The sequence below is a fragment of the Muntiacus reevesi genome, chromosome 3 (assembly GCF_963930625.1).
Source record: "Muntiacus reevesi chromosome 3, mMunRee1.1, whole genome shotgun sequence".
NCBI lineage: Eukaryota > Metazoa > Chordata > Mammalia > Artiodactyla > Cervidae > Muntiacus > Muntiacus reevesi.
In genome coordinates this window covers 254,589,986-254,612,202 of record NC_089251.1, presented here as the reverse complement: position 1 = coordinate 254,612,202, position 22,217 = coordinate 254,589,986, and the positions used below count along the sequence as shown (strand labels likewise).

General features: G+C 38.9%; 1 protein-coding gene across 3 annotated transcripts in view; it reads right to left on the bottom strand.

The window, feature by feature from the left end:
• The window catches only part of ITGA4 (integrin subunit alpha 4), an 88,118-nt gene that overhangs the window by 2,846 nt on the left and 63,055 nt on the right, over positions 1–22,217 (bottom strand). For all 3 annotated transcript variants that reach the window (XM_065931872.1, XM_065931874.1, XM_065931873.1), the window contains 10 exons: positions 13,696–13,846; positions 12,067–12,162; positions 11,326–11,405; positions 10,606–10,695; positions 8,556–8,646; positions 4,442–4,549; positions 3,556–3,681; positions 2,768–2,887; positions 771–869; positions 280–399 (listed from right to left, as the gene is read on the bottom strand). In XM_065931872.1, coding sequence (XP_065787944.1) covers positions 280–399; positions 771–869; positions 2,768–2,887; positions 3,556–3,681; positions 4,442–4,549; positions 8,556–8,646; positions 10,606–10,695; positions 11,326–11,405; positions 12,067–12,162; positions 13,696–13,846 — 1,081 coding nt within the window. The remainder of the gene's footprint in view (positions 1–279; positions 400–770; positions 870–2,767; positions 2,888–3,555; positions 3,682–4,441; positions 4,550–8,555; positions 8,647–10,605; positions 10,696–11,325; positions 11,406–12,066; positions 12,163–13,695; positions 13,847–22,217) is intronic.

Here is a 22,217-nt window from a genome sequence, read left to right as displayed (position 1 = left end):
AATGCTTTTTTAGAAAGTCTTTCAAAACTTCTGAATATTGAATATTCATTGAAAAATCAATTATCTTTAAGAAAGCATATTTTCTAGAAAGACTCTGGTACTGAAGTTAAGAGAAACATGATCAGTACTATTAAATATCAGTCCACGTAGGAATTTAAAGTTAACATTAAAAATACTGAAATACTTAAATCTAGTAATGTGGGAGTCACAAGTTGGCTTGGGGAAAACTCAGCAATGGAATTTTTAGTGGTTCAACATTGGTAATTATTAAAGGCTTACCTTCCACATAACATAAGAAATGAAGAAAAGTAAAATAAGTCCAAGTAGCAAGCTACTTGAAATAATCATTATAGTGAAATGGCGTCTGGGTCTTTGATGATGTAGTCCTTCGAGGAGAACCTACATAAATTAACCAAAAGAAACAACCACCATTTAAAAAACTTGCCTCTATTTCCTTTGAAGCCCCTCTACTTTCCCCAGCAGTATTTAGAATATTCCTTCCCATTCTCTTGCTGTTCTAACACAACCATAGGAAGCACTGGTAAATGTTTACCAAAACAGGGAGTGTCATGTGCCGTGTCTGGTTCTTCCTCCAGTCCATTCTGCCAAAATCACCTTCTGAAAGAACTGTCATTCCTTCCTGCCAGTTGTACAAAATGCCACTCCCCAGTAAAGTATTTTAGGCTCTCTGTGGTTGGCTGTCTGACCAAACACCCTGGCAATATTTTTTTCCCATAATCTTTATGTTTCAGTTAAAAAGGTAATCTTACATGTGCAACATTCTCATCCTTCATTAGTTCAATAACTTTGGGATTTGGCTCCGGAAAAGCTGTTGCTCTTATTTCAAACTTCAGTGCTCTAGTCTCATCCTGTTTAAAGAAAAGAGACATAGTTTTATTTCATGAAAACATACAGCAGGTAAGGATCATGAGAAACTGAAAGTTTTCACAATTTATCTTCTCCAACTTATTTCACCACTCGTACTTAATTGCAATGCAATGCTTCCTTTAGTTCCAAAGGCATGTCCTTTGTATTAATTAATATTTAATTATTATATAATATATAATTATTATTATAGTTATTAGTATATTTTTTCCTTAGGGAAGACTTTCTTTGTTTGATAAACATTTCCTCAAATTAATTTTATTTGGGCTTTTCTTTTCTTTCTTTTTATTTATTTTTTATTTTTTATAATAGCCAGGACATGGAAGCAACCTAGATGCCCATCAGCAGATGAATGGATAAGGAAGCTGTGGTACATATACACCATGGAATATTTGGGCTTTTCTTATAGTATTTGGTATACTATCTGTTTTGTTGAATGCCTCCTTACTTACCATCCTACCTGTGATCAAATACAGATAGTTTACCAAATGCTACAATGAAAAAATCTGGTACAAATATTTATAGCATTCAAAACTAAAATCACTCGATGAATTCAGTTTTACTATCTAACAGAGAGAGGGACTTCATAACCCAGAATTCAGGGCTTAGACATCTGTGGATGGGCTTCACAAACTCTAAGGCCCTTTGAAATTTTATTCAAAATTGAGATTTTTTTTTTATATGTGCGTTCATTAGGGTAGATGAGAATATATTCTTTGATCAAATTCTTACAGAAGTCTGTGACCTGCAAAAGTTAAAACTACTGTGTAAAGGTTATTTAACATTTTGGAGAGAAGATGTCGAATTTTAGAGCTAAAAATAAATTATGTACTTTATCTGGAGCAGTGCTTTTCAACAGGGATGATCCTGTACCCTGAAGGATGGTCATTTATGTCTGGAGACATTTCTGGCTGGCAGGAATGGGGAGGGGGTGCCAGTGTAGTAGGTAGTGGGCAGAGGCCAGCTGTTCTGAGAAGTATCCTACAAGTACAGGACAGCCCCTGACCACAAAGACGTATCTGGTCCAAAACGCCACTGGTGCCCACTGGTGAGAACAATGAACCTTGAGAGTATGAAGGCAGACCGCAGAAGTTTAAATAACTTCCAACTAAAATGGATAGCTCCTATTTCCCTGTCTGATGCGTCTTCCTCTTAACCACCTTGTGGTCATTTCAACTTCTCCTCTAAACAGAATATGATAGCTGTCATTTCCTTTGGCTTATTATGTGCTATGTACTATTAGCGCTTTATAAAGATCATCTAATCTGAACAACTCTGAAAAAGATCTACTACCCATATTGATCAGATAAGAAAATTTTATCTCAAAGTACTTCTCATAAATATACACACTCCTTTCCAGGAAAAAGTCTAACGTGTATTTAGTTAATTTTTAATTCCAGCCTTCAAAGTTCATGTCCTTAAAAGTGTGTCTGTGTTCTTGTATGTTTGTGTTTTGTTAAATTTTGATGTTTTAAATTTTATGGAAGTCTTAATTTTTAGTAAATGTATACTATATACAATAGTAGGTCTTTAAGCATAATATGTAAATAACTTTAAGGATATATGAAATGTTAAGGCAGTTAACATTGATTTGAGTGACATTCATAAATAGTTGGACATGCTTTCTAAAATCTCAAAATTATAGTCTATTTTGTAGCCTACATTATCTGTTTAGTTACTAAAACCAAGTCATTTAGACAGTGTATTTTGAAGTAATAAATGGGAACAGTTTTAGAATTTCATTCCAGATTTTACAGTCATTCATGCCTTCTTAATTTGTTGAATGCCTCCCTACTTACCATCCTACCTGTATAAGATGGTTGTGTTTGTAAGGTCTGTTGGAAATCTTATCCACAAAGTTGTCACTGTATCATAGACTTACCATTTCTAAAATGGATGGCCGACCTTCCAATTGAATGTGAACACTGGCTTCTTTTCCACTGTCCATTTTCCCAAAATGGCATGAGATATCTAAGCAATATGGATCAGCTTTCATGCAGTACTTAAAAAGAATACAAAAGAGCTATGTTAAAATTTCAACATTTTAAAAAAGATGACTAAAATATTTTACGTGGAATTCAAGATCTGCTCCCATTACTGGCATGTGCAAAAATTTATCTTGCTATAAACATGGAATTAAGGATATGCTTTCATTAGTGGCACTTAAAGATTATCTTGCTTCAAAGAAAACACAAATATTTATAGTAAATTAGAAAAACAAGTATTCGAGCTGTATCATATGTTTCATTATTTTTATGAAAATATGGGATAGAAAAAGACACATAATGAGAGTATTTGCTTTGTTACATGTTCTGTGATCAAACTTGGATCATTTGGAGGCTTTCCTTGTCCCCCCCATTCATATATTCACTAAAATGAAAAAGAGTGGAAATTTCATGCAACCAGAGGTGGTTCAGCTGAGGACAACATCTCGACCAACCCCCTAAATGTCTGGTTGGCATGAATTGGGCACTTAATGTCTAGTATATATTTAACCCTGGGTGTATCTCAACTCTCCAGTCATGCCTGTTCCTCACACACAAGGACATTACCTTACTTGGCTTGTCTCCTAAACTCAACTGACAGTTCAAACCTCTTGGTCCTTGGTTTTAAGTGTTTCAGTCCTGTATGTTGGAAAGCAAAAACTACATCTGAAATACTAAAACTTACCAGGAGCCTCTTATCAGTCTTTGACAGAAATCGGAATATATCTCTAAGGGTCTCCATTGTGCCTTTTTGCTGGTCTGATGCACACTTTCTTTGATAATTCTCAAAATGGCATTCTCCAGCAGTAGTCTATAAAGACAGAGAGCAAGAGAACTCTTACCCATTATTGGAAAGAACAACAGCTACATGGCTTTAAAACTTACCTTTCAAAGCTTACCTTTTCAGAAATGTATCAAATACTTCTAAAATTAGGTGAAAATATTTTTTGACAGATTTGGGAGAGATTAAATCTTTGTGGTTAAAAAAATGCAACAAAACTCAGAAAAATTTTAGAGGCTTGTTATAGCCCTAAATTGATCAAAGGGCCTTAACCTTAAAAACATTAGGGCAGTATGAAAACTGAACATTAGCATGAAACTGCACATTTCCTTAGCTTTTAGACATACAATAAAGTGTTAGAGCAGCCTGCCCTACCATCTCAATCTGGAATTCAAGTAGGATTTTTAAGGATTACCTCTGAAATCTACTGAGTGGATTTATTTGCTGATTGCTTGTCTTAAAACTGGGAAGGTAAAAATAATTCAGATAGAATCAACATAATATTCTTAGTAGTTATTTGATAATAAAAGGCTGAAGTACTGATTTTTCAACATTAGTCTCAAGCTTTATGGAGAATCCAATCAAAGAAGATCTACCAAAAGATAGAGCATAATTTTGTTATCGTCACATGTAGAGATTCCAATGTAATCACACAGTTCTAATGCAATAGTCAAAGTGTACACAATAAATGCACGGCGAATTCACAGCTGAGACTGTGTGTGACTGAAGTAAGGTAACATCTCCATTTTAGCAATATGTCTTAGAGCAAAGGAAGGAACACCATTTTTACCTGGACATCCAAAACGTTGAACAGCTTATCAGTTCGGGGACTAAAAGAATTTGGTATCATTATTTCCACACTAATGTTTGGAGCCATGCTTTGGCCGGTGTTGATGACCTGATAAGCAAAAAGTTTTAAACACTCAAAAAACATGCTTTATAAAAGTACAGATACCAATGAGCTTCTCAGGTGAACCCGTGTATTTCATGCAACATTTATAAGGGTGGAGATTTGTAGTTGGAACCTGCACAGCAAAGGGAGATAGAATATCCACTATCGGAACTTTAAAATGTTTGCTAATAATATAACTAGTCATTATTCCTAGCCCTTTCGTTTTGGTGATTAGAACAAAATGTCTGCACTGATGATTTATTGCAGAAATAGTCTGAAGAAAAAGACATCGATAATATACAGTTCAGGGGGTTAGGGTCACTGACTCTCAGTGCAGTTGAAACTCCAAGTATAACTTATAGTCAGCCCTCTGTATACATGGTTTCTCTGTAGTCACAGATTCAACCAACCAATGGTTGGTTCTAAACTATAGAATTTACTATTGAAAAAAATCCACATCTAAGTGGACCAGTGCAGGTCAAATCACTGTTGTTCAAGACTGTACCTTGGTATGGCACATTACTCATCTAAAAAACCGTGACCAATTGTCCTTATAACTACTCCATGAGGCGGGCTAACATTTTATTATTCACGGGCGCAAGAAGATGCTAAGAGGTATTAATGTTGTATCCAAGGTGACAGTTAAAAAATGGCAACAAGTGGGACCAAAACTTAGGTATCCTAATTCTAAATTCTGTGTTGTTTTCATAAAGTCACTCTGTGCTGAAGGAATAATCATCAGCAATGAGTAGAAATATATTTAAGTTCAGGGTAATTATAATGCAGAAGAACTCAGAAAATTAGAAAAGGGTAGATTATTAGGGTTTAGGGGAAAAAAACAGGTTTTTAATAATATGCATAAAGGGAAGATATTTCTTGATAAATGATAAATATCATGATTCTTGATCATGATAAATATAAATATCAAATATCATATATAATATATATATAATATTTGTAGTTATTTGATAATATTTGAAAATATGATATACAAATATCATATAATATAAATATCAAATTCTTGATAAATGATAAAACAATTTATCATTATCATTGATAAATCTGGGGATTGTAGAACCAACCCTGAAGAAAATTGAGCCAAAATACTTAGTGATCAATGCAAGGTAATAGAGGAAAACAATAGAATGGGAAAGACTAGAGATCTCCTCAACAAAATTCAAGATACCAAGGAAACGTTTCAAGTAAAGATGGGCACAATAAAGGACAGAAACGGTTTGGACCTAACAGAAGCAGAAGATATTAAGAAAAGATGGCAAGAACACACAGAAGAACTGTACGAAAAAGATCTTTAACACCCAGATAACCACGATGGTGTGATCACTCGCCTAGAGCCAGACATCCTGGCAAAGACAAATGGGCTTTAGGAAGCATCACTATGAACAAAGCTAGTGGAGGTGATGGAATTCCAGTGGAGCTATATCAAAACCTAAAAGATGATGCTGTGAAAGTGCTGCCCTCAATATGCCAGCAAATTTGGAAAACTCAGCAGTGGCCACAGGACTCCAAAAGGTCAGTTTTCATTCCAATCCCAAAGAAAGGCAATACCAAAGAATGTTCAAACTACCACACAATTGCACTCATCTCACATGCTAGCAAAGTAATTCTCAAAATTCTCCAAACTAGGCTTCAACAGTATGTGAACTGTGAACTTCCAGATGTTTAAGCTGGGAGGAAAAGGCAGAGGAACCAGAGATCAAATTTCCAACCTCCACTGGATCATCAAAAAGCAAAAGAGTTCCAGAAAAACATCTGCTTTATTGACTATGACATGGAACAACAGACTGGTTCCAAATAGGAAAAGGAGTATGTCAAGGCTGTATATTGACACCCTGCTTATTTAACTTATATGCAGACTACATCATGAGAAATGCTGGGCTGGATGAAGCACAAGCTGGAATCAAGACTACTGGGAGAAATATCAATAACTTCAGATATGCAGATGACACCACCCTTACGGCAGAAAGTGAAGAGGAACTAAAAAGCCTCTTGATGAAAGCGAAAGAGGAGAGTGAAAAAGTTGGCTTAAAGCTCAACATTCAGAAAACTAAGATCATGGCATCCGGTCCCATCACTTCATGGCAAACAGATGGGGAAACAGTGGCTGACTTTATTTTTGGGGGGCTCCAAAATCACTGCAGGTGGTGATTGCAGCCATGAAATTAAAAGATGCTTACTCCTTGGAAGGAAAGTTGTGACCAACCTAGACAGTCCATCCCAAAGGAAATCAGTCATGGGTGTTCATTGGAAGGGATGATGTTGAAACTGAAACTCCAATATTTTGACCACCTGATGTGAAGAGCTGACTCTTTTGAAATGACACTGATGTTGGGAAATATTGAAGGCAGGAGGCGAAGGAGACGACAGCGGATGAGATGGTTAAATGGCATCACTGACTCAATGGACATGAGTTTGTATAAACTCCAGGAGTTGGTGATGGACAGGGAAGCCTGATGTGCTACAGTCCATGTGGTCGCAAAGAGTCCGACACGACTGAGCAACTGAACTGAACTGAACTGCCTCCTGAAAACTATAAAACCAACACAGTAAGTTAGGAAAGAGATGTGTATAATATCTAAATGAAACACCATGGCTCAAAGTCTTGCAGTAATATTCTGAACGCAGACACATAGATTAAGAGGGAGTATGTCTGGCTTTGGGACAGGTGGTAACTGCCGTTCTTGGAAGCACAGAGCAGCTGTAAAAGGTGTCAGCCGTGGGCCCAGCACTACCCAGACCTTTAGACAAGGTCTTCCTGATGCCAGCAAATCACCAAGCTCTCCTGCAATATACTTTATTCGTGTTCATCTAATAACATTCAGAGTTCCGAGAACATCTTCATGCTTGAACAACTCATCAAGTCTACAGACTAAAAGCATCTCTAGGCCCAGTCACTCCATTGTAATTTAACTAGAAAATACTTTTTAACAATTATTTGTAAATAAATAGGCCTTCTAGAGTCCAAGTCAATTTATCAGGACACAGACCCCCATTGGACTGTGACAGGAGCATTCTTGGGGACTTAAAAGTAGAAGACTACATTTTCCCAATACTAGTGTATTCTAGTATAACAATACAATAACTTGAGTATAGACTCAGGGGCATTCTGAGGTCATCCTTCTTCCACAGATTTGAGGCAGAGGCCCAGGAGTTTGCATTTTGGATAAACATCTCAAGTGATTCTGATACACATTTTAAAAAGCATTGCCTTGCAATTATCATAATGTACCTAATCCAGACTCACTCACATTCTATAGATTGTTATATAGCTCTGAGAATGTCTGAGTAGTGTTTTTGATTGAAAAGATATTTTTTTGGACACTGTCTCCAATTATTTGCTCATTATCAACATCCATGCTATAACAAAAATTTCAGTTTGACAATAAAAAATTTTTAATGAATTTATAGCTTATATATTAGTATGTTAACACTTCTAGATGATGATAATATTCTCTACTTTTAAAAAGATTTACTAAATGATACATCACTTGTCACAGAGTCATATACCAATGGTCTGTAAGGCTGACCAGGTGGACATTAAGTGGAGATGCAGAGGTAAAACCTTCACTTGGTAATGTCAGGGTTTGTATAAAGCTTGGACCAAGTTTCACTGATTGGCACCAAAAGATGCCTTCCTCTTGACCTGTTCTGATTTCTGCAGGTATCGCAAGCATATTCAGTTCCTCCCATAACTTTGCCTATTTCAGGCATCACCTCTGTTCCCCCTTGCACTGTAAGGAGAGTGGGCTCAGGAACGGGGACAGGACAATGGGAGAGAAGGGGCCCCTGAAGTGAGGGCATGCGCCCTGAAGCAGCTCCCTCCCCGCCCTCAGCCAGCTGTGGCCTCCCGAGGCCGAGGGACATCACATGCATGTGACGTCCTCTGGGGCAGTGCCTCAGTAACAGTTCCTTCACAGTATGAATACCAAATGTGAACACGGTCATCTTATTGTATTCACAATATGATTACCAAATATGAACACGGTCATCTTACATGGAAAGTGAAGTTCATTTTCTCTGTCATGCACATTTCAAACTCATCTTCCTCCTTTGGTCCATACATAAATGAAGTTGGACTTACAAACCTGACAGAAAAGAATTCAGATTTAATTTAACTGTCTTATTTGATGAGGTATTTAAAAAACCTTTCTCTATCATCTGAATATAGCGTATCTCTTAAATATGACATAATTCAGAGTACAGATGCCTCTAAGTACCAAGGAATAATTTTGACATAGGTAAGAATACTTTCTTGTTAAGATAAGAATTTTGTGAAAATGTAACGAATTTCCCAGGCGGCGCTAGTGGAAAGCTGTGGGCTCTAGTTTGGGTGACAATTTCTCTTCCCCCCAATATCCTCTACTTCCTCCACTGCCAGCTCACTCTAGTGACCATTCCTTCTCTCTCAGCCCTCAAATGATTCATGCAAACTTGAAAAATATGAGATAAATTCTTAGCTTTGCCCTCGGGCTCCAATATCCACTTCAATGTATCTGACAGATTTTTGAATTACTTATCACCATCCACCAATTCTTGCTGGCTATTTGTAATGAACCCCAAGTCTGGGGAACAATTCAAACACCAATAAGTAGGGCAAGTTTCTGTAAAACTACAAGGTTGTCACTCTTTTACCTGAGATGAGACATATGCATGGTTGGTAATGAAGTTCAAGGAATTTTTCTAGGGAAATCCCGATTCCCCAAGTTGTGCATATTTGGCAGCTAATATGAGGTAATATGGGCTTTTTGGTGGCTCAGCGGTAAAGAATCTGCCTACAGCACAGGAGCTGTAGGAGACATGGGTTCGAACCCTGAGTCGGGAAAATCCCCTGGAGGAGGGCATGGCAACCCACTCCAGTCTTCTTGCCTGGAGAATCCCTATGGACCGAGGAGCCTAGCGGGTTACAGTCCATGGGGTCGCAAAGAGTTGGACATGATAGAAGCGACTTAGCACACACGCATGAGGTAGTATATTAGAGGCTCTTTTACACAGCAGAGAGAGATATGTTCAAATGTTGTAGATTTAGGCAGCTTAACAGCTGCAGAGCATTCGTTGCTCAAAATAACAAGATGTGTTTAATCGAAAACCAGGACAACACTCATCGTAACAAAATTAAGGAGGCGAGATACGCATTCAAATCCAAGAAAGATGGAATCAGCTGCTCTCTTCTCCTCAGTCCCGCCTTCGAAGGGCTTCCTTTTCCCCCTGCTTGTTTTATCTAACTGGAGACTCGGTTCCATGGTTTTATTTTTATATGCCTATGTGCCATCATTATGGGTGGTTAAAAATGACTGGAGGTGATTTACATTTAGAGCAACTAGAAAAGCCCATCTATTCATTCTATATCTCATATCATCTATTGCTTTAAGAATGCTGTTTTAAACTAAGATTAACAGGCTTAATAATTTCCAGCAAAATCATGAAAGATTTTCTCAATACTATTTTAAAAATTCCTTCTCCTCACATCTGCTTCCTGAATCAGAGAAGGGTCCACTCCAAGAATTACTAAAGCTGTGAGGAGGCGGTGAGTGCTGGCCCGGGTCTGTAGGGGAGGAACTCTGTAACTCACAGCTGTAGCGAGTGGGCAGGGGGGCCACCACTTCCGTATCTGATCACCCGCCACACAGGTAGGTGCAGGGCTGGGACGAGAGTGACGCGGCCAAGCTCCCACTTCTCTAAACCTCACACGTGCCAGGGCCCGTGGGCACAGCCAAACAGAGTGCACGCCAGCCCTCTGGGGCCCTGGCCTGGGCGTGTATAGCTAAAAAGGCTGCATGTGGCCTGCCAGAGGTTTGGGGGACTCTTCCAGTGAGAAATCTCCTCCATGAGGACATTAATATAAGGTGGCCTCAGTGATGACTACCGAGTGAGTAAAATCACAAACAGCTAAGCGACGGGCTGCAACACCGAGGGTAATTGTTTAGAGGAAACAGCACATGCTCTTTTCATAAGAAACCTTAAACCTGTTTTTGACCAATAATTTAAGAAGCAACAGAACTCAAAATCAGGTCAGAATTTTGCAGGAGACTTTCATGTCTACTCACCCATGAACTGTTAGCATGACTTCATACTTAAGAGGTATTGTTACAGTCACCTTATTACGCTTCACATCGCCTGTTTCCCCTTCATTTTCACTACAGAAGCAAACAGAAGAGACCCTTAGAATCCAGTCAGCACGAAAATTCTCATCAGAGAGAACTAAAAGGCACCCCACTCCAGTACCCTTCCCATGGATGGAGGAGCCTGGTGGGCTGCAGTCCATGGGGTCGCTAAGAGTCGGACACGACTGAGCGACTTGACTTTCCCTTTTCACTTTCCTGCATTGGAGAAGGAAATGGCAACCCACTCCAATGTTCTTGTCTGGAGAATCCCAGGGATGGGGGAGCCTGGTGGGCTGCCGTCTCTGGGGTCACACAGAGTCGGACACAACTGGAGCGACTTAGCAGCAGCATACCTAATGTACTTGGAGGTTGGTTTAAAATATGCTTTTTGAAGAGTCAGAATAAAAGTAGATGTAACAGTAAAAAAAAGTTTACATCAGAGTTGGCAGAAACTTGCTGCCATTATCTACACTGCTACTTTGCTATTTATTTCTATGCTATAAAGCTTTAGGTTAGGTCTTTTGTTTTAACAGATCACATAAGAAAAGTTTTCTCCTGCAGATAATGGAACACAGTCCATGGTTCCCCTAAAGTGACCCCCGTTTCTCTCCCCCAAAGTCAGGGGTTCATCTAACACAGTTGTTTTTTCATAATGAAAAGTACCAGGCGGCATGTACTGTGATGTTGAGGTCCTCTTCTGCTCTGCTGAGTGAGCTGGCATCCAGAAGAAAGCTAACATCTGTCTGAAAAACACAGACAGGGAACGCCCATTTTAAAAAAAATCAAAACCATTCTTTTTTGTTTCCACAATCTGAATTTTAGCTTTTCTTATTGTCTACACTCTGTGAAGTGCAGATTTGAGATGATGTTCTAGAAGCACAGGCTACCCCTCAGACAGAGCTGCGGGGAAGCTGGGGGTTTGTGGCAACGTTAAAGCAGCAGCGTTCCCACGGTGACGTGCGGAGACACAGCCTCCTCTGAGTGTAGAGAGGCAGGTCCAGAGCGAAACAATTCGAGATGCTTTAACAACTTGAGTGTGGACTCTTGCCAGAAACGCCTTTTTGTGTAGCAGAGGTAACATGCCTGGCAGATAGAATCACCTGGGGTGGGCTGGGGGGAGTGTTGGGAAGTGTGAGACTGCGGAGCAGAATCCTGATGGGACATTCATCTGCCCAACCTGACATAAACAGGTGCCCCCCCCTTTTTTTCTTATTTTTTTAAGCAGTGAACATTGTCAAAGATATAAAAATCTCAAGGATCTCAAACCCAGTTAGTTTTGGTTTAACTTCACTTAGCTACTCACTTAGTAAATAATAATAGTAATAATAACAAATTATTTGTATGCAGCACGGATACAGAAAATACTTTATATTCATGTGAGTAACAAAAACTATAAATGCTTACCTTTGATAGATGATCTACATAGATATAACCAACCCTGCAGTCAAGCTTCACTATGCCAGAGCTGTCTGTTACTTCACAGTTTATTTGTTTCTCTTCCTAAAAGGAAAAGTGAGACAAGTGGTTTAGGTAGAAGGGGACAAGAAGTCTGTCACATATGGGTAAGGATGGTTTCTGAAAAGAAAATCATCCCCAGAGAATGTACTTTCTTGGAAGACTGTTTTCTATTTAATTTTGGAATAAATCAGTAGGAATAAAAATAAATTACATAAACATGTGTATATAAGTATATAGCTAGTCTAAAATTTACATAAATTCTCCACAGAATAATTCCTGGACTTACAGCTTTCAACCATGTTTCTGTGTTCACTATTTAACTCAGTGAAAAATTATTAAACAAGGAATTCCTAGGGTCTGCATTTCATTGGCCCTCTTCTGTCTGGGATGTGAGAATGTGATAAAGGTATTTAATTATAAAAAATGCAATCACGATGACACATATATTCAAATGTTCGGGGAAATATACACTTAGGTACATCCCATAGATGCACGTTCCCTCAGCAGCTGAGTTTTTCCTCTCACCATTGTGGGTAGGCCCCCAAGGCTCCAGTGGAAGTGGGGAGTAGATATCTGTGAGAGGTCAGAAGACTTTCTAAATGCCGTGAGTATGAAGAAAGTCTCTGGATGAGAGATGGGTAAATTTTCTAAGAGGCAGAGAAATATCCAAGAAGAAAGTGATTGAGACATTGCTCTTTCAAATTCAACATTACTAATACCTCATGGATGGATTTAAGTGCTCATGACTAAGGCACAATAGTAAAAAGGAAAAAAAAAAAAAGCTTTCCAGATGCTCCAAACTCTTTCAGGAAAAGAGAAACTTGTGTGCAAGCTGGATGACAGGATTTTGGAAATTGACACTGGTTCTAGCATGTTGGAAGTTCTGTGGGAATAAGATAGCATATGTTCACCTACAACGCAGAGCAGTATCTCTAGGAGCCCAGCATGGAAGACCAGTATTGCCCATGGCCAGACCCCAGCCGTGAGGAGCACCGTCACAGCCCCAGATGAGGATGTACCAGTGAGGAAAGCAATGGAAGCTGGCAGCTTGCTTGCGTAACTGGACAGTCACTTCTGTCCCATAGTAGCCTTTGGAAGCAGGAAGTTGACTCTCCTGATCGCAGTCATATCCCAGGAAACTTGCCATGTTGTTTAGGAGCACAGAGAAAGTAACAACACTGGAAACCTGAGTGCTAAGTGTGAATATTAAGACTCACACCTCAAATATTTATACCTCAAACTGATAATGTCATTCATGCCATTTAAATTCTTTAAAAAATTAAGTAAAATACATAGTATCATCATGCCATTAGAGTTTTTGATACTTGTTGTTCAGTCACCCAGTCATGTCCTACTCTTCTTGACCCCATGGATTGCAGCACATCAGGCCTCCCCATCCCTCACCATCTCCCGAAGTTTGCCCAAGTTCATGACCATTGCATTGGTGATGCCATCCAGCCATCTCAGCCTCTGACGCCCTCTTCTCCTTCTGCCCTCAGTCTTTCTTGGCATCAGGGACTTTTCCAATGAGTCAGCTATTTGCATCAGATGACCAAAAATATGTTTGATATTTACCAGATCTAAAATCTTAATGAAGTAAAGACCGGTGGGGAGCTTGATATGCAGAGTTGTCTCATACGCATCATCTCCAGCATTAAATAAAGACACGTTCAACATCAATGTCTTCATACTTCCAACAGCAAGATAGGTTTTATTTTCATGTGGTCTAAAAATGAAGTAATATTATTTAGTTTTTGTTTGAGAACTAAATATCCATCTCTTCATTTATTTATCCTGAACATAAAATATTAACTTGGAAATACAACCACAGTAGATGAACCCATGCAAGCAGATGTAAATCTATGTTAAAAAGAACTCAATTTCCCAGGTTTCAGATAAATTTAGTTAGTTATTACACAAGAAAAGTTTTAAAATTTAGTTATAATTAAACTAGCCTGCTTTCTGTTTTTCTGTTTAACTTTCTGCTTCTATCATTTTACATATTTTTCTCATTATTTCAAAATATATTCCTAAAAGATTTTTTTCATTTTCTTTCTTTATCCTTACATAGACACTGCATTAGCTGTTTCCCAAGCCACAGGGGGACATGGGGAAAATTGAGGAAAAAGAATAGACTATTTCCACCAAAATAGAGGCTGCTCTGGGGGAAGTGGGTACAACCTGGGAAGGGACCGCTGTGGCCAGCAAACGGGTGCCGCTAAAATCTGCTGGATTAGAATTAATTTCTTAAGGCAGACTGGTCACCTCTAGTAATAAATGGACCAAATTAAAAAAACTGCAGAAATGCTTCCGCATCCTGTGAATTGGAACAAGAACACTGTTGCACATCCAGATGGATAGGTGAGTGCAAGTTCTGGCGTAAGTGTCAATGTTGAGTTCTCAGAAGTTCTTCCAGTTGGTACTCACTGCTAAGCCCCTTCACCCAGCATTGCATCCTCCCTACTGAAAGTGGTTTCTCCCTCTCCAACTATCCTGCACCCTGGGCAACCCTATAAACCCATATGTTCACACTGTCTGGTTTTTCTCACCACTAGAATAAGTTCTCTTGGAGAAATGTCCTGGGTCTGTTTTCTCCAAGGCTAGCAACACAATTAGTGTTCAGAGTATATGTGTGATACATAAGTGCAGTAACCTTAAAAATGGTTGAGTAACACTAAAGAAAGTTCTGAAAGATTGAGGAATTATTGGATAAGTGACTATTAAAATTTCATGAACTATATACATTCTATGAAATTACAGCCATGCTTATCTGCTTTGTGATGGAATGAAAATTCCAAATGTTTCATTAAGATAAAGTAAACATCACTACCACATTCATATATTCTGTACCCCACCCACACAACATCATGTTTTAGCAACAACACAATTACTGAGCTGACCAATAAATTGATGGCAACATTGATACTGGAAAGAGTACAGTTTTTAAGAAGCAAAATATTATTAGCCTCAGCTTGTACAAACAAAATTATAATTTTTTGGACACATCTCCCTACTTTTATACCTCTAATAATATATCTTTAAGAAATCAGACATTTCACCTAATTCCTAAAAGTTCTTCCCCTCTTATCCTAATTGCTTTACCACTTTAAACTTTCTTATCAAGGCAGAACATACATAAGGAAAAATGCACACAACCTAAATGGAGCACTCAGTACATTTTTATAAACTGAATACATGTGTGAAAGCAGCACCCAGACTGAGAAAAACATTCTGCCAGCATCAAAGAAACATCTTTGTGCCCCCTTCCAGTTATTGCCACCAGCCACTATCTTGCTTTTAATAGTCTAGACTGGCTTTGCTCAGTTTTATACTTCATATAAATGGAATCACTGACTATGCAATCTTTCAGTTTCTGACATTTCTGTATTCAAAATTTTGTTCTTAAGATTAATCTATATTGATGCATAGAGTTAAGTGTTTCTTCTAACTAGTGTGCATACTAATTTTTATAAATATGCTATATTTTATTTATCTTTTCAACTATCGTTGGGAATTTGGCAATTCCAGTTTGGAGCTTCTATAGTTTTCCAGTAAACATATACATGGAATTATGCTGTGTCCATCAATCTGTCTATCCATGAGCAGACCCTTAACCCAGGGCTAATTCCTGAAAAAATTCTCTAAGTCAGGCTAATTCTGGCAACCAGTTTAAATTTTACTAACAAGTTACATTTAGAAAATACAGTATAAAGAACTATGTTTAAATAATAAAAAATAAAAATGTCCTACAGGATTCTCATATAAAAAGCAAACGTACCATAGAGTAGGAGTTCAAAAACTGCTGCCTGAAGGCCAAATTTGGACGGCTGCCCGGTCATGCAAATAAAGGTTTATTGGAACATAGCCATGCTCATTCATCTGTAGCCACTTTTGCACTCTGACAGCAGAGTTGAGCAGTTGAGACAGATCTCTGTCCCACAAAGCCTAAAATATTTACTGTCTGTCCCTTCATGTAAAAAGTTTGCTGGCTCTGTCATTGAGCAGTCTGACTGAGGAGCATAATTATTTCAAAATAAGCGCCCCACATATTACTATATTTTAAATCAGTATTATTTTGACAGTAACAGAAACTTCATTATTTCAGATGGCACTGGATGCTGTCTTAGAGGAAATGATCCCCCAGACCTCATAATTTGTCTGATAGTAAAGACGTTGAGGAGAAAGGAATTAAAATGTTCCCAGGCAGCATTTCTAGCTCTGACCCCTGGGTCTGAGAAGTTGGATATTTCTGGAAGGATGTATGGTAACTAACAAGGCAGTAACTCTTCTAAAACCTCAGGTACATTTCAGGGTAGAAGAATCTGACTCAGCGAGAGTGTACTCTTTCTCCCAACATGTGAGGGGATGGCTGTGACTTGCTCATTCCTGTGTTGCAAACCTTTGTGTTACGTTAGCACACATCTGCTTGGTGGCTCTGTGTTTAAGGGCAGAGGGGAGATGTGCATAAACACGGCTGTCCCACAACCCCTCTACTTCTCCAGAACCACAGTACAACTGAGGGAACCAAAGAGGCTCCAAAAGTAAACTTCAGCTTGACATTAAAGTTTAATTAAGACTTGTAGAAGAGCTGCCTAGAAATAGACATTTATAAAATATTCTGGCTTGTAACCAAAGCATTAGTCACTGAACACCTTTGGGAAAGAAGTTGGCACTTAGACAAGCAACAGAAGGTGAAAGCAGTGCATAAACAGCTAGGTTCCAAGACAACAGCAAATTAAAGAGAAACACACACTGTTCACATTTCAGCAGCGAGGCTCCTGCTCTGTTTTCCGTTTTTAAGCTATTCTGCCGCATTATCATGATCACGATTCTACTCTTTGTGTATATGTGTGTGTACATGTATATGTACACACACATATATATGTATATATCTTATTGTACCTTGAATCATTAACAAGGGGCCGGCAGAAAGAGATCCACCAGCTTTTTATATGAGACACAATAAAGGACCAGGTGCACATCTGGAAGTGCGACAAGGCTGAACCAGAGCTGTTCCCGGGAATCGTAGTTCATTCTTCATTAAAACATGCATAATGCAGACTTGAAATTTACAAAGAAGCCTAGAATCCACGTAATTTAAACAGATCAAGATACTGGGTACATACAGAATCATAACTTAATAAGGGAAAAATAGAAAAATGATGAATTTCAGCACCAGGCTCTATGTTTTTCCTGAATGAATGCTATTGTTCTGTTTTGTGCAAAATGCTTCCTAAGCCTTAATATAATAAATGCATTTTGCCTCTATAAGATGAATGACTGCTTCATAGCTAACATGTTGTTAATCAAGATGCTATAACAAAATATAATATGAATTAATATGGACCCATGTCAATGTACATGAGTCATTTATTTGACAAAAAACTAACGTGCAGGAAGCGGCCTACAGGCCCAAGTAAACATGTCTCCTCTTTTGTCTTTATTACTGACTTTGGGAAAAAATTAAGCAATGGAAAATTTTCATCTACTGGGAAATATCAGCTACCTGACATTTAAGAAGATTTTACTGAATAAAGATGAACTCATTGAGATCCCAAGGAGGCTAGCAGAAGAATATGACTGGAAGACTGAACTAGTAATTAGAATGTTTAGTGTATAAAGTATACAATTCCTCTTCCCCAAACTCGGTGACATCCTAATATCAGCAGTGTAGAAATGGACAGTGTTGTTAAACTTACTCTTTTGGGGGTAAAAGAACAGTGCAGGTACATACTGCTCACTGTCCGGCTTCCCTGGAGGCTCAGCAGTAAAGGAACCACCTGCAATGCAGGAGACTCAGGAGACTTGGGCTTGATCCCTGGGTCAAGAAGATCCCCTGAAGAAGGAAATGTCAACCCGCTCCAATATTCCTGCCTGGAGAATCCCATGGACAGAGGAGCCTGGCAGGCTACAGTCTTGTGTGGTCGCAAAGAGCTGGACATGACTGAACAATTGCACACGTGTATGTGTGTGCACACACACACAGTCTATCCAACAGTGATCTCCATTCTTATCTGCTAACAGAACCCTGGATTATTCAAGCAACAGGGAGTGTCCCGTTGATACTGCAGAAGCTACGGTCCTTGTTTGGCTTCAGGGAGAGACTTTTGACTAATCTAAGATCATGATGACTCCATGCTCCTTCAACCAGGAGAGATTCAGGGGGAAGCATGTGACCCAGTCTGGTTCATCAGGATAACAAGTCTGATCAGACACTTCCTTCCTCTAAAGCCAGCCTCAAGAGGACACAGGCTTCACAGAACTGAAAACTACTGACCTAGGCACAGTTAGCAGCCCTCTTGGGACATAAAGAAACAACAAACTCTGCACAATAACCAGTACATGCTCAGACAATGTTTAGAATTCATTGGCAACAGTTCATTTGTTTTACCAAATAGAAACTTTTTGGGGGATATGGTCTATAAATATCACAATCATAATGTTACAAAAAATAATAACATCACATTTTCATGTGTACTAGGCTTTGTGCTAGGTAAGGTGCTGGTCTGCATCACTGCATTTTATTTTTAAACAACCGTACAGAGTAGGTACTATTTTACTTTCTTATCAATGAGGAAGGAAGTGTGCAGAGGTTGAAAGTCTTCTCTAAAAAGGTTATTCAGCTAGTAAACCGTAGATAAACTTGAACCAGGTTAGCCTGACTTTAAGTTTAAACTTTAAACCACAACTATTCTTAGATTCTTAGATTTTAGTTTGATAAGAACCACTGATAGCCTTCTTAATAATGAATATCCCTGGCCTGATCCCCATGGATACTGATTTGGATGGTCAGGGTCTAGGAGCCTGCATTTCTATCAAGCATCCCAGCTGATTCTCATGAAGGTGACTCTCAGACCACATCTTGAGAAACAGTGTCCTATCATACAATCATAATGGACTTCATATTTTGACTATAATAAGAAACATTATTTCAAGTAAAATGCAAAGTAAGGAAGTAACTTCTTATTGTGAGAAATACGAAGAAAAACTGATAATTAATGATTTAATATCTTAATTCAGGAAGATATATTTTAATTCTTCAGGAAATTAGCCTTCTTCATAAGTTCCTATAAATTTCAACATTTTTTTTTTCATGGACCTGAGGGATTGCAATGAAAGATGATAAGGTGACAGTGAGGGTGTCTGATTCAAAGAGATGAAAACACCACTTAATTATATCTTAGATAATCTTTACCACACAAAATTATTCTTCTTATCAAAGGCTCATGACAGCAAAAGTACCAGGAAGACTAGGCATTTTAGGAAGAAAATACATGAATGGGAAGGTTATAAATTATTCATCTAATATTTCAACAAAGGCACCACAATTACATGCTGAATTATGAAGCAGTTAGTGGTTGCCGTTTTAGGACTATCTGGCAGCCAATCTGGATGATTTAAGTATAGAGTTCAATTATCAATCAAATCAGTTAGGGCTTCTTGGCCCTCAACTGTGGATGCTCAAGGCTATCCTGGCATTGCCTAAGTGAAAAGAATTAATTTATTCTCTGCCATATGTCATCCCACCCCAGCAGGGTACTCAACACTGTTTGTCAACCTTTTCACTCATTCCTGGTTGACCCTCCAGCCCATTTATTACAGTTACTTTGAATCATTTCCCGTTCCCTTCACGAGGTCCCAAACCCATCCTCAGAGCCCTCACTTTCCATTTACAAACTCAGTTTTTACTCTGGCCATCCGTGAGTTCTCTATATTTCCCCTCCTACCACATTAAAATTTCCTAATGTCAGCATCTGTTCACAGTTTCTTAGCTCAAGATAAAGAAAATCTTAACTGCTTTCTAAGCCTAACCCTTCTACCTACGTCTGATCCCCACGCTGTTTCCTTTAGGTCCTTGCTGCATTCTCAGCAAACATCCATTTGTCACCTATAGCATTCCAGGCACTGTATTTTGCACTAGGGCCACAAAGATGAAAATGCAGACACTTGAAGCAGCCTATAGGGTAGTATGGAGATGGACAGTAATAGTGGTGAGCACAGATGCAGTGGGAACAGGACCACTGGAGGACTCAGGTTTTTGTGGCCACAGACAAAATGGGGCGGCTTTACCTAGGAAACAGCTGAGATTTATAAGAATAAATAAGGGCTAACCACATAGGTAGGTCGAAGTGAAAAGATACAGAGGCTCAGGAGAGGATGGTATGGCCAAGGAACCATAAATATTCTGTAATCAATGGAAAAAAGTTCAGTGGAATTGCTAAGAAAGAGCACTAAGGACTTCAGATTTTTAAGGTTATAATGAGCTACGAAAGCCCTGCTATCATAAGCTTAAGTGAGAACACTCACTCTGGAAACATCTTGGTAGAGGAATTCGAATAATGCAAAATCAGACACCAGTATCCCAGAAAGCGGTTAAGCCCATTGACTCAGGCAGGATATTGAGCACCTGGTTCAGAGCAATAGTCATAGAGATAGAGTAGTATGATGGATAAAAAGCATATCTGGTGGTAGTATCATAAGGCTGGGTAATTTATTTGATGTCAGGGATAAGAAAGAGAGAAGGATGGAGCTGAACTCCAGGTTGCTGGCTTAGTAACTAATGATTGTGTCATTGGTGGATGGTGACTAGGCTCCCAACAGTTCATGTGTGATAGGCAACTGGATGAGTGGGTGTGAGCTCAGAGGCGTGGATCAGCAGTAGAGGCAGGCCAGGGGAGGTCACAGTTGTGAGTAAGATTATCCAGGGAAAATACGGGAGAGTGAGAAAGAGCCAAGAGAGCCAAAATCAGTGATCCTCCAGCACAACTGAGAAGGAGGGGCTAGAGAAGTAGCAATACAAAGAGAATGGGAGTAGGATGGCATCATGGAAATGAAAGCAAAAACACACCGAAAAAAGAATGTGAACAGTTGCCAGACCCTTCACAGGAGAACTCAAGTAGGATCTGAAAGTGTCCCCTGGATTTAAGTAGACCCTCTGTTCAATTTATTCTTTTCCTGCCTTTGATCCTCACATTTGCTTATATCGTCCCATGATTAAATAAATAACCTTTGGTGAATACATAAATATTCCCTTAATCACTGACGCTGTCATTATGCTACAACTGCTCAGACATTTCTATGTTAAAATTTGCTGTGACTTTCTATTTTTCCCCTGCCAGTCACATTTTAAGTGCCAACTTCCATGACCTTTCCTCATTCATTATGGTCTCTGATCTCTACAAAATTACAGTATTAAGTCCCTCTTTTTACATTTTCCATTGGCTAGTTCAACATGGACTTGATTTTCCTCTTGGTTCTACGAAGTTACTTTTTTAGTCTCCTAGAGTAACTCCTTATTCTTTTTAAGCTTTTTAAATGAAATTTACCCACCCTTGCCAAGATTTGATCCTTACTTCTTTTCTCTGTGAAATTCCCATTTCGACCCCAGGCATTTTCCTAAGTCACTAATGTATAGAGGGCCCCCAAATACAATCCTGATCTAGATTTTCCAGTGGAGAGCTACATACAGAAATCTCACCAAACTCAGAATACTCCAGTTTAAACCTGCTTCCTTTATATCCCTACCTCCCCCAAAAGTCTCCCATTTTCCTGCCCTGTCAGTGACGCCTCCTTGTCTCTCTCACTTTTCATACACAAGTAGCTCTTAACCTGGAGTATAGATCTCCAATCTTCATTTTTACATCTTCCCTTCCACATGCAGAATAATGTCAATGGAGAGGACATAAATATGACACAAAATTACAATGGTTTATTTTGCAAACATTTATCCAGTTTGCACTATGTACACTATTCTAAGCATGTTACATGTTATTTTCTTTTTTCTGTTTCCCTTCTATGAATTTAGAAGAGCAAAATGGCTTATTCCCTTTCAAATGTGTCACATAAATTTAGAGATTTTGTGCATCAGTCTGAACTTGTGCATCAGACTTCTCTGGTGGCTCAGATAGTAAAGAATCTGCCTATAGTGCAAGAGACCTGGGTTCAAACTCTGGGTCGGGAAGATCCCCTGGAGAAGGGAATGGCCGCCCGCTCCAATAATCTTGCCTGGAGAATTTCACGGAGAGGAGCCTGGGGGGCTATGGTCCATGGGGCTGCAGGGTCAGACATGACTGAGCAACAAACACTTTTGTGTCACT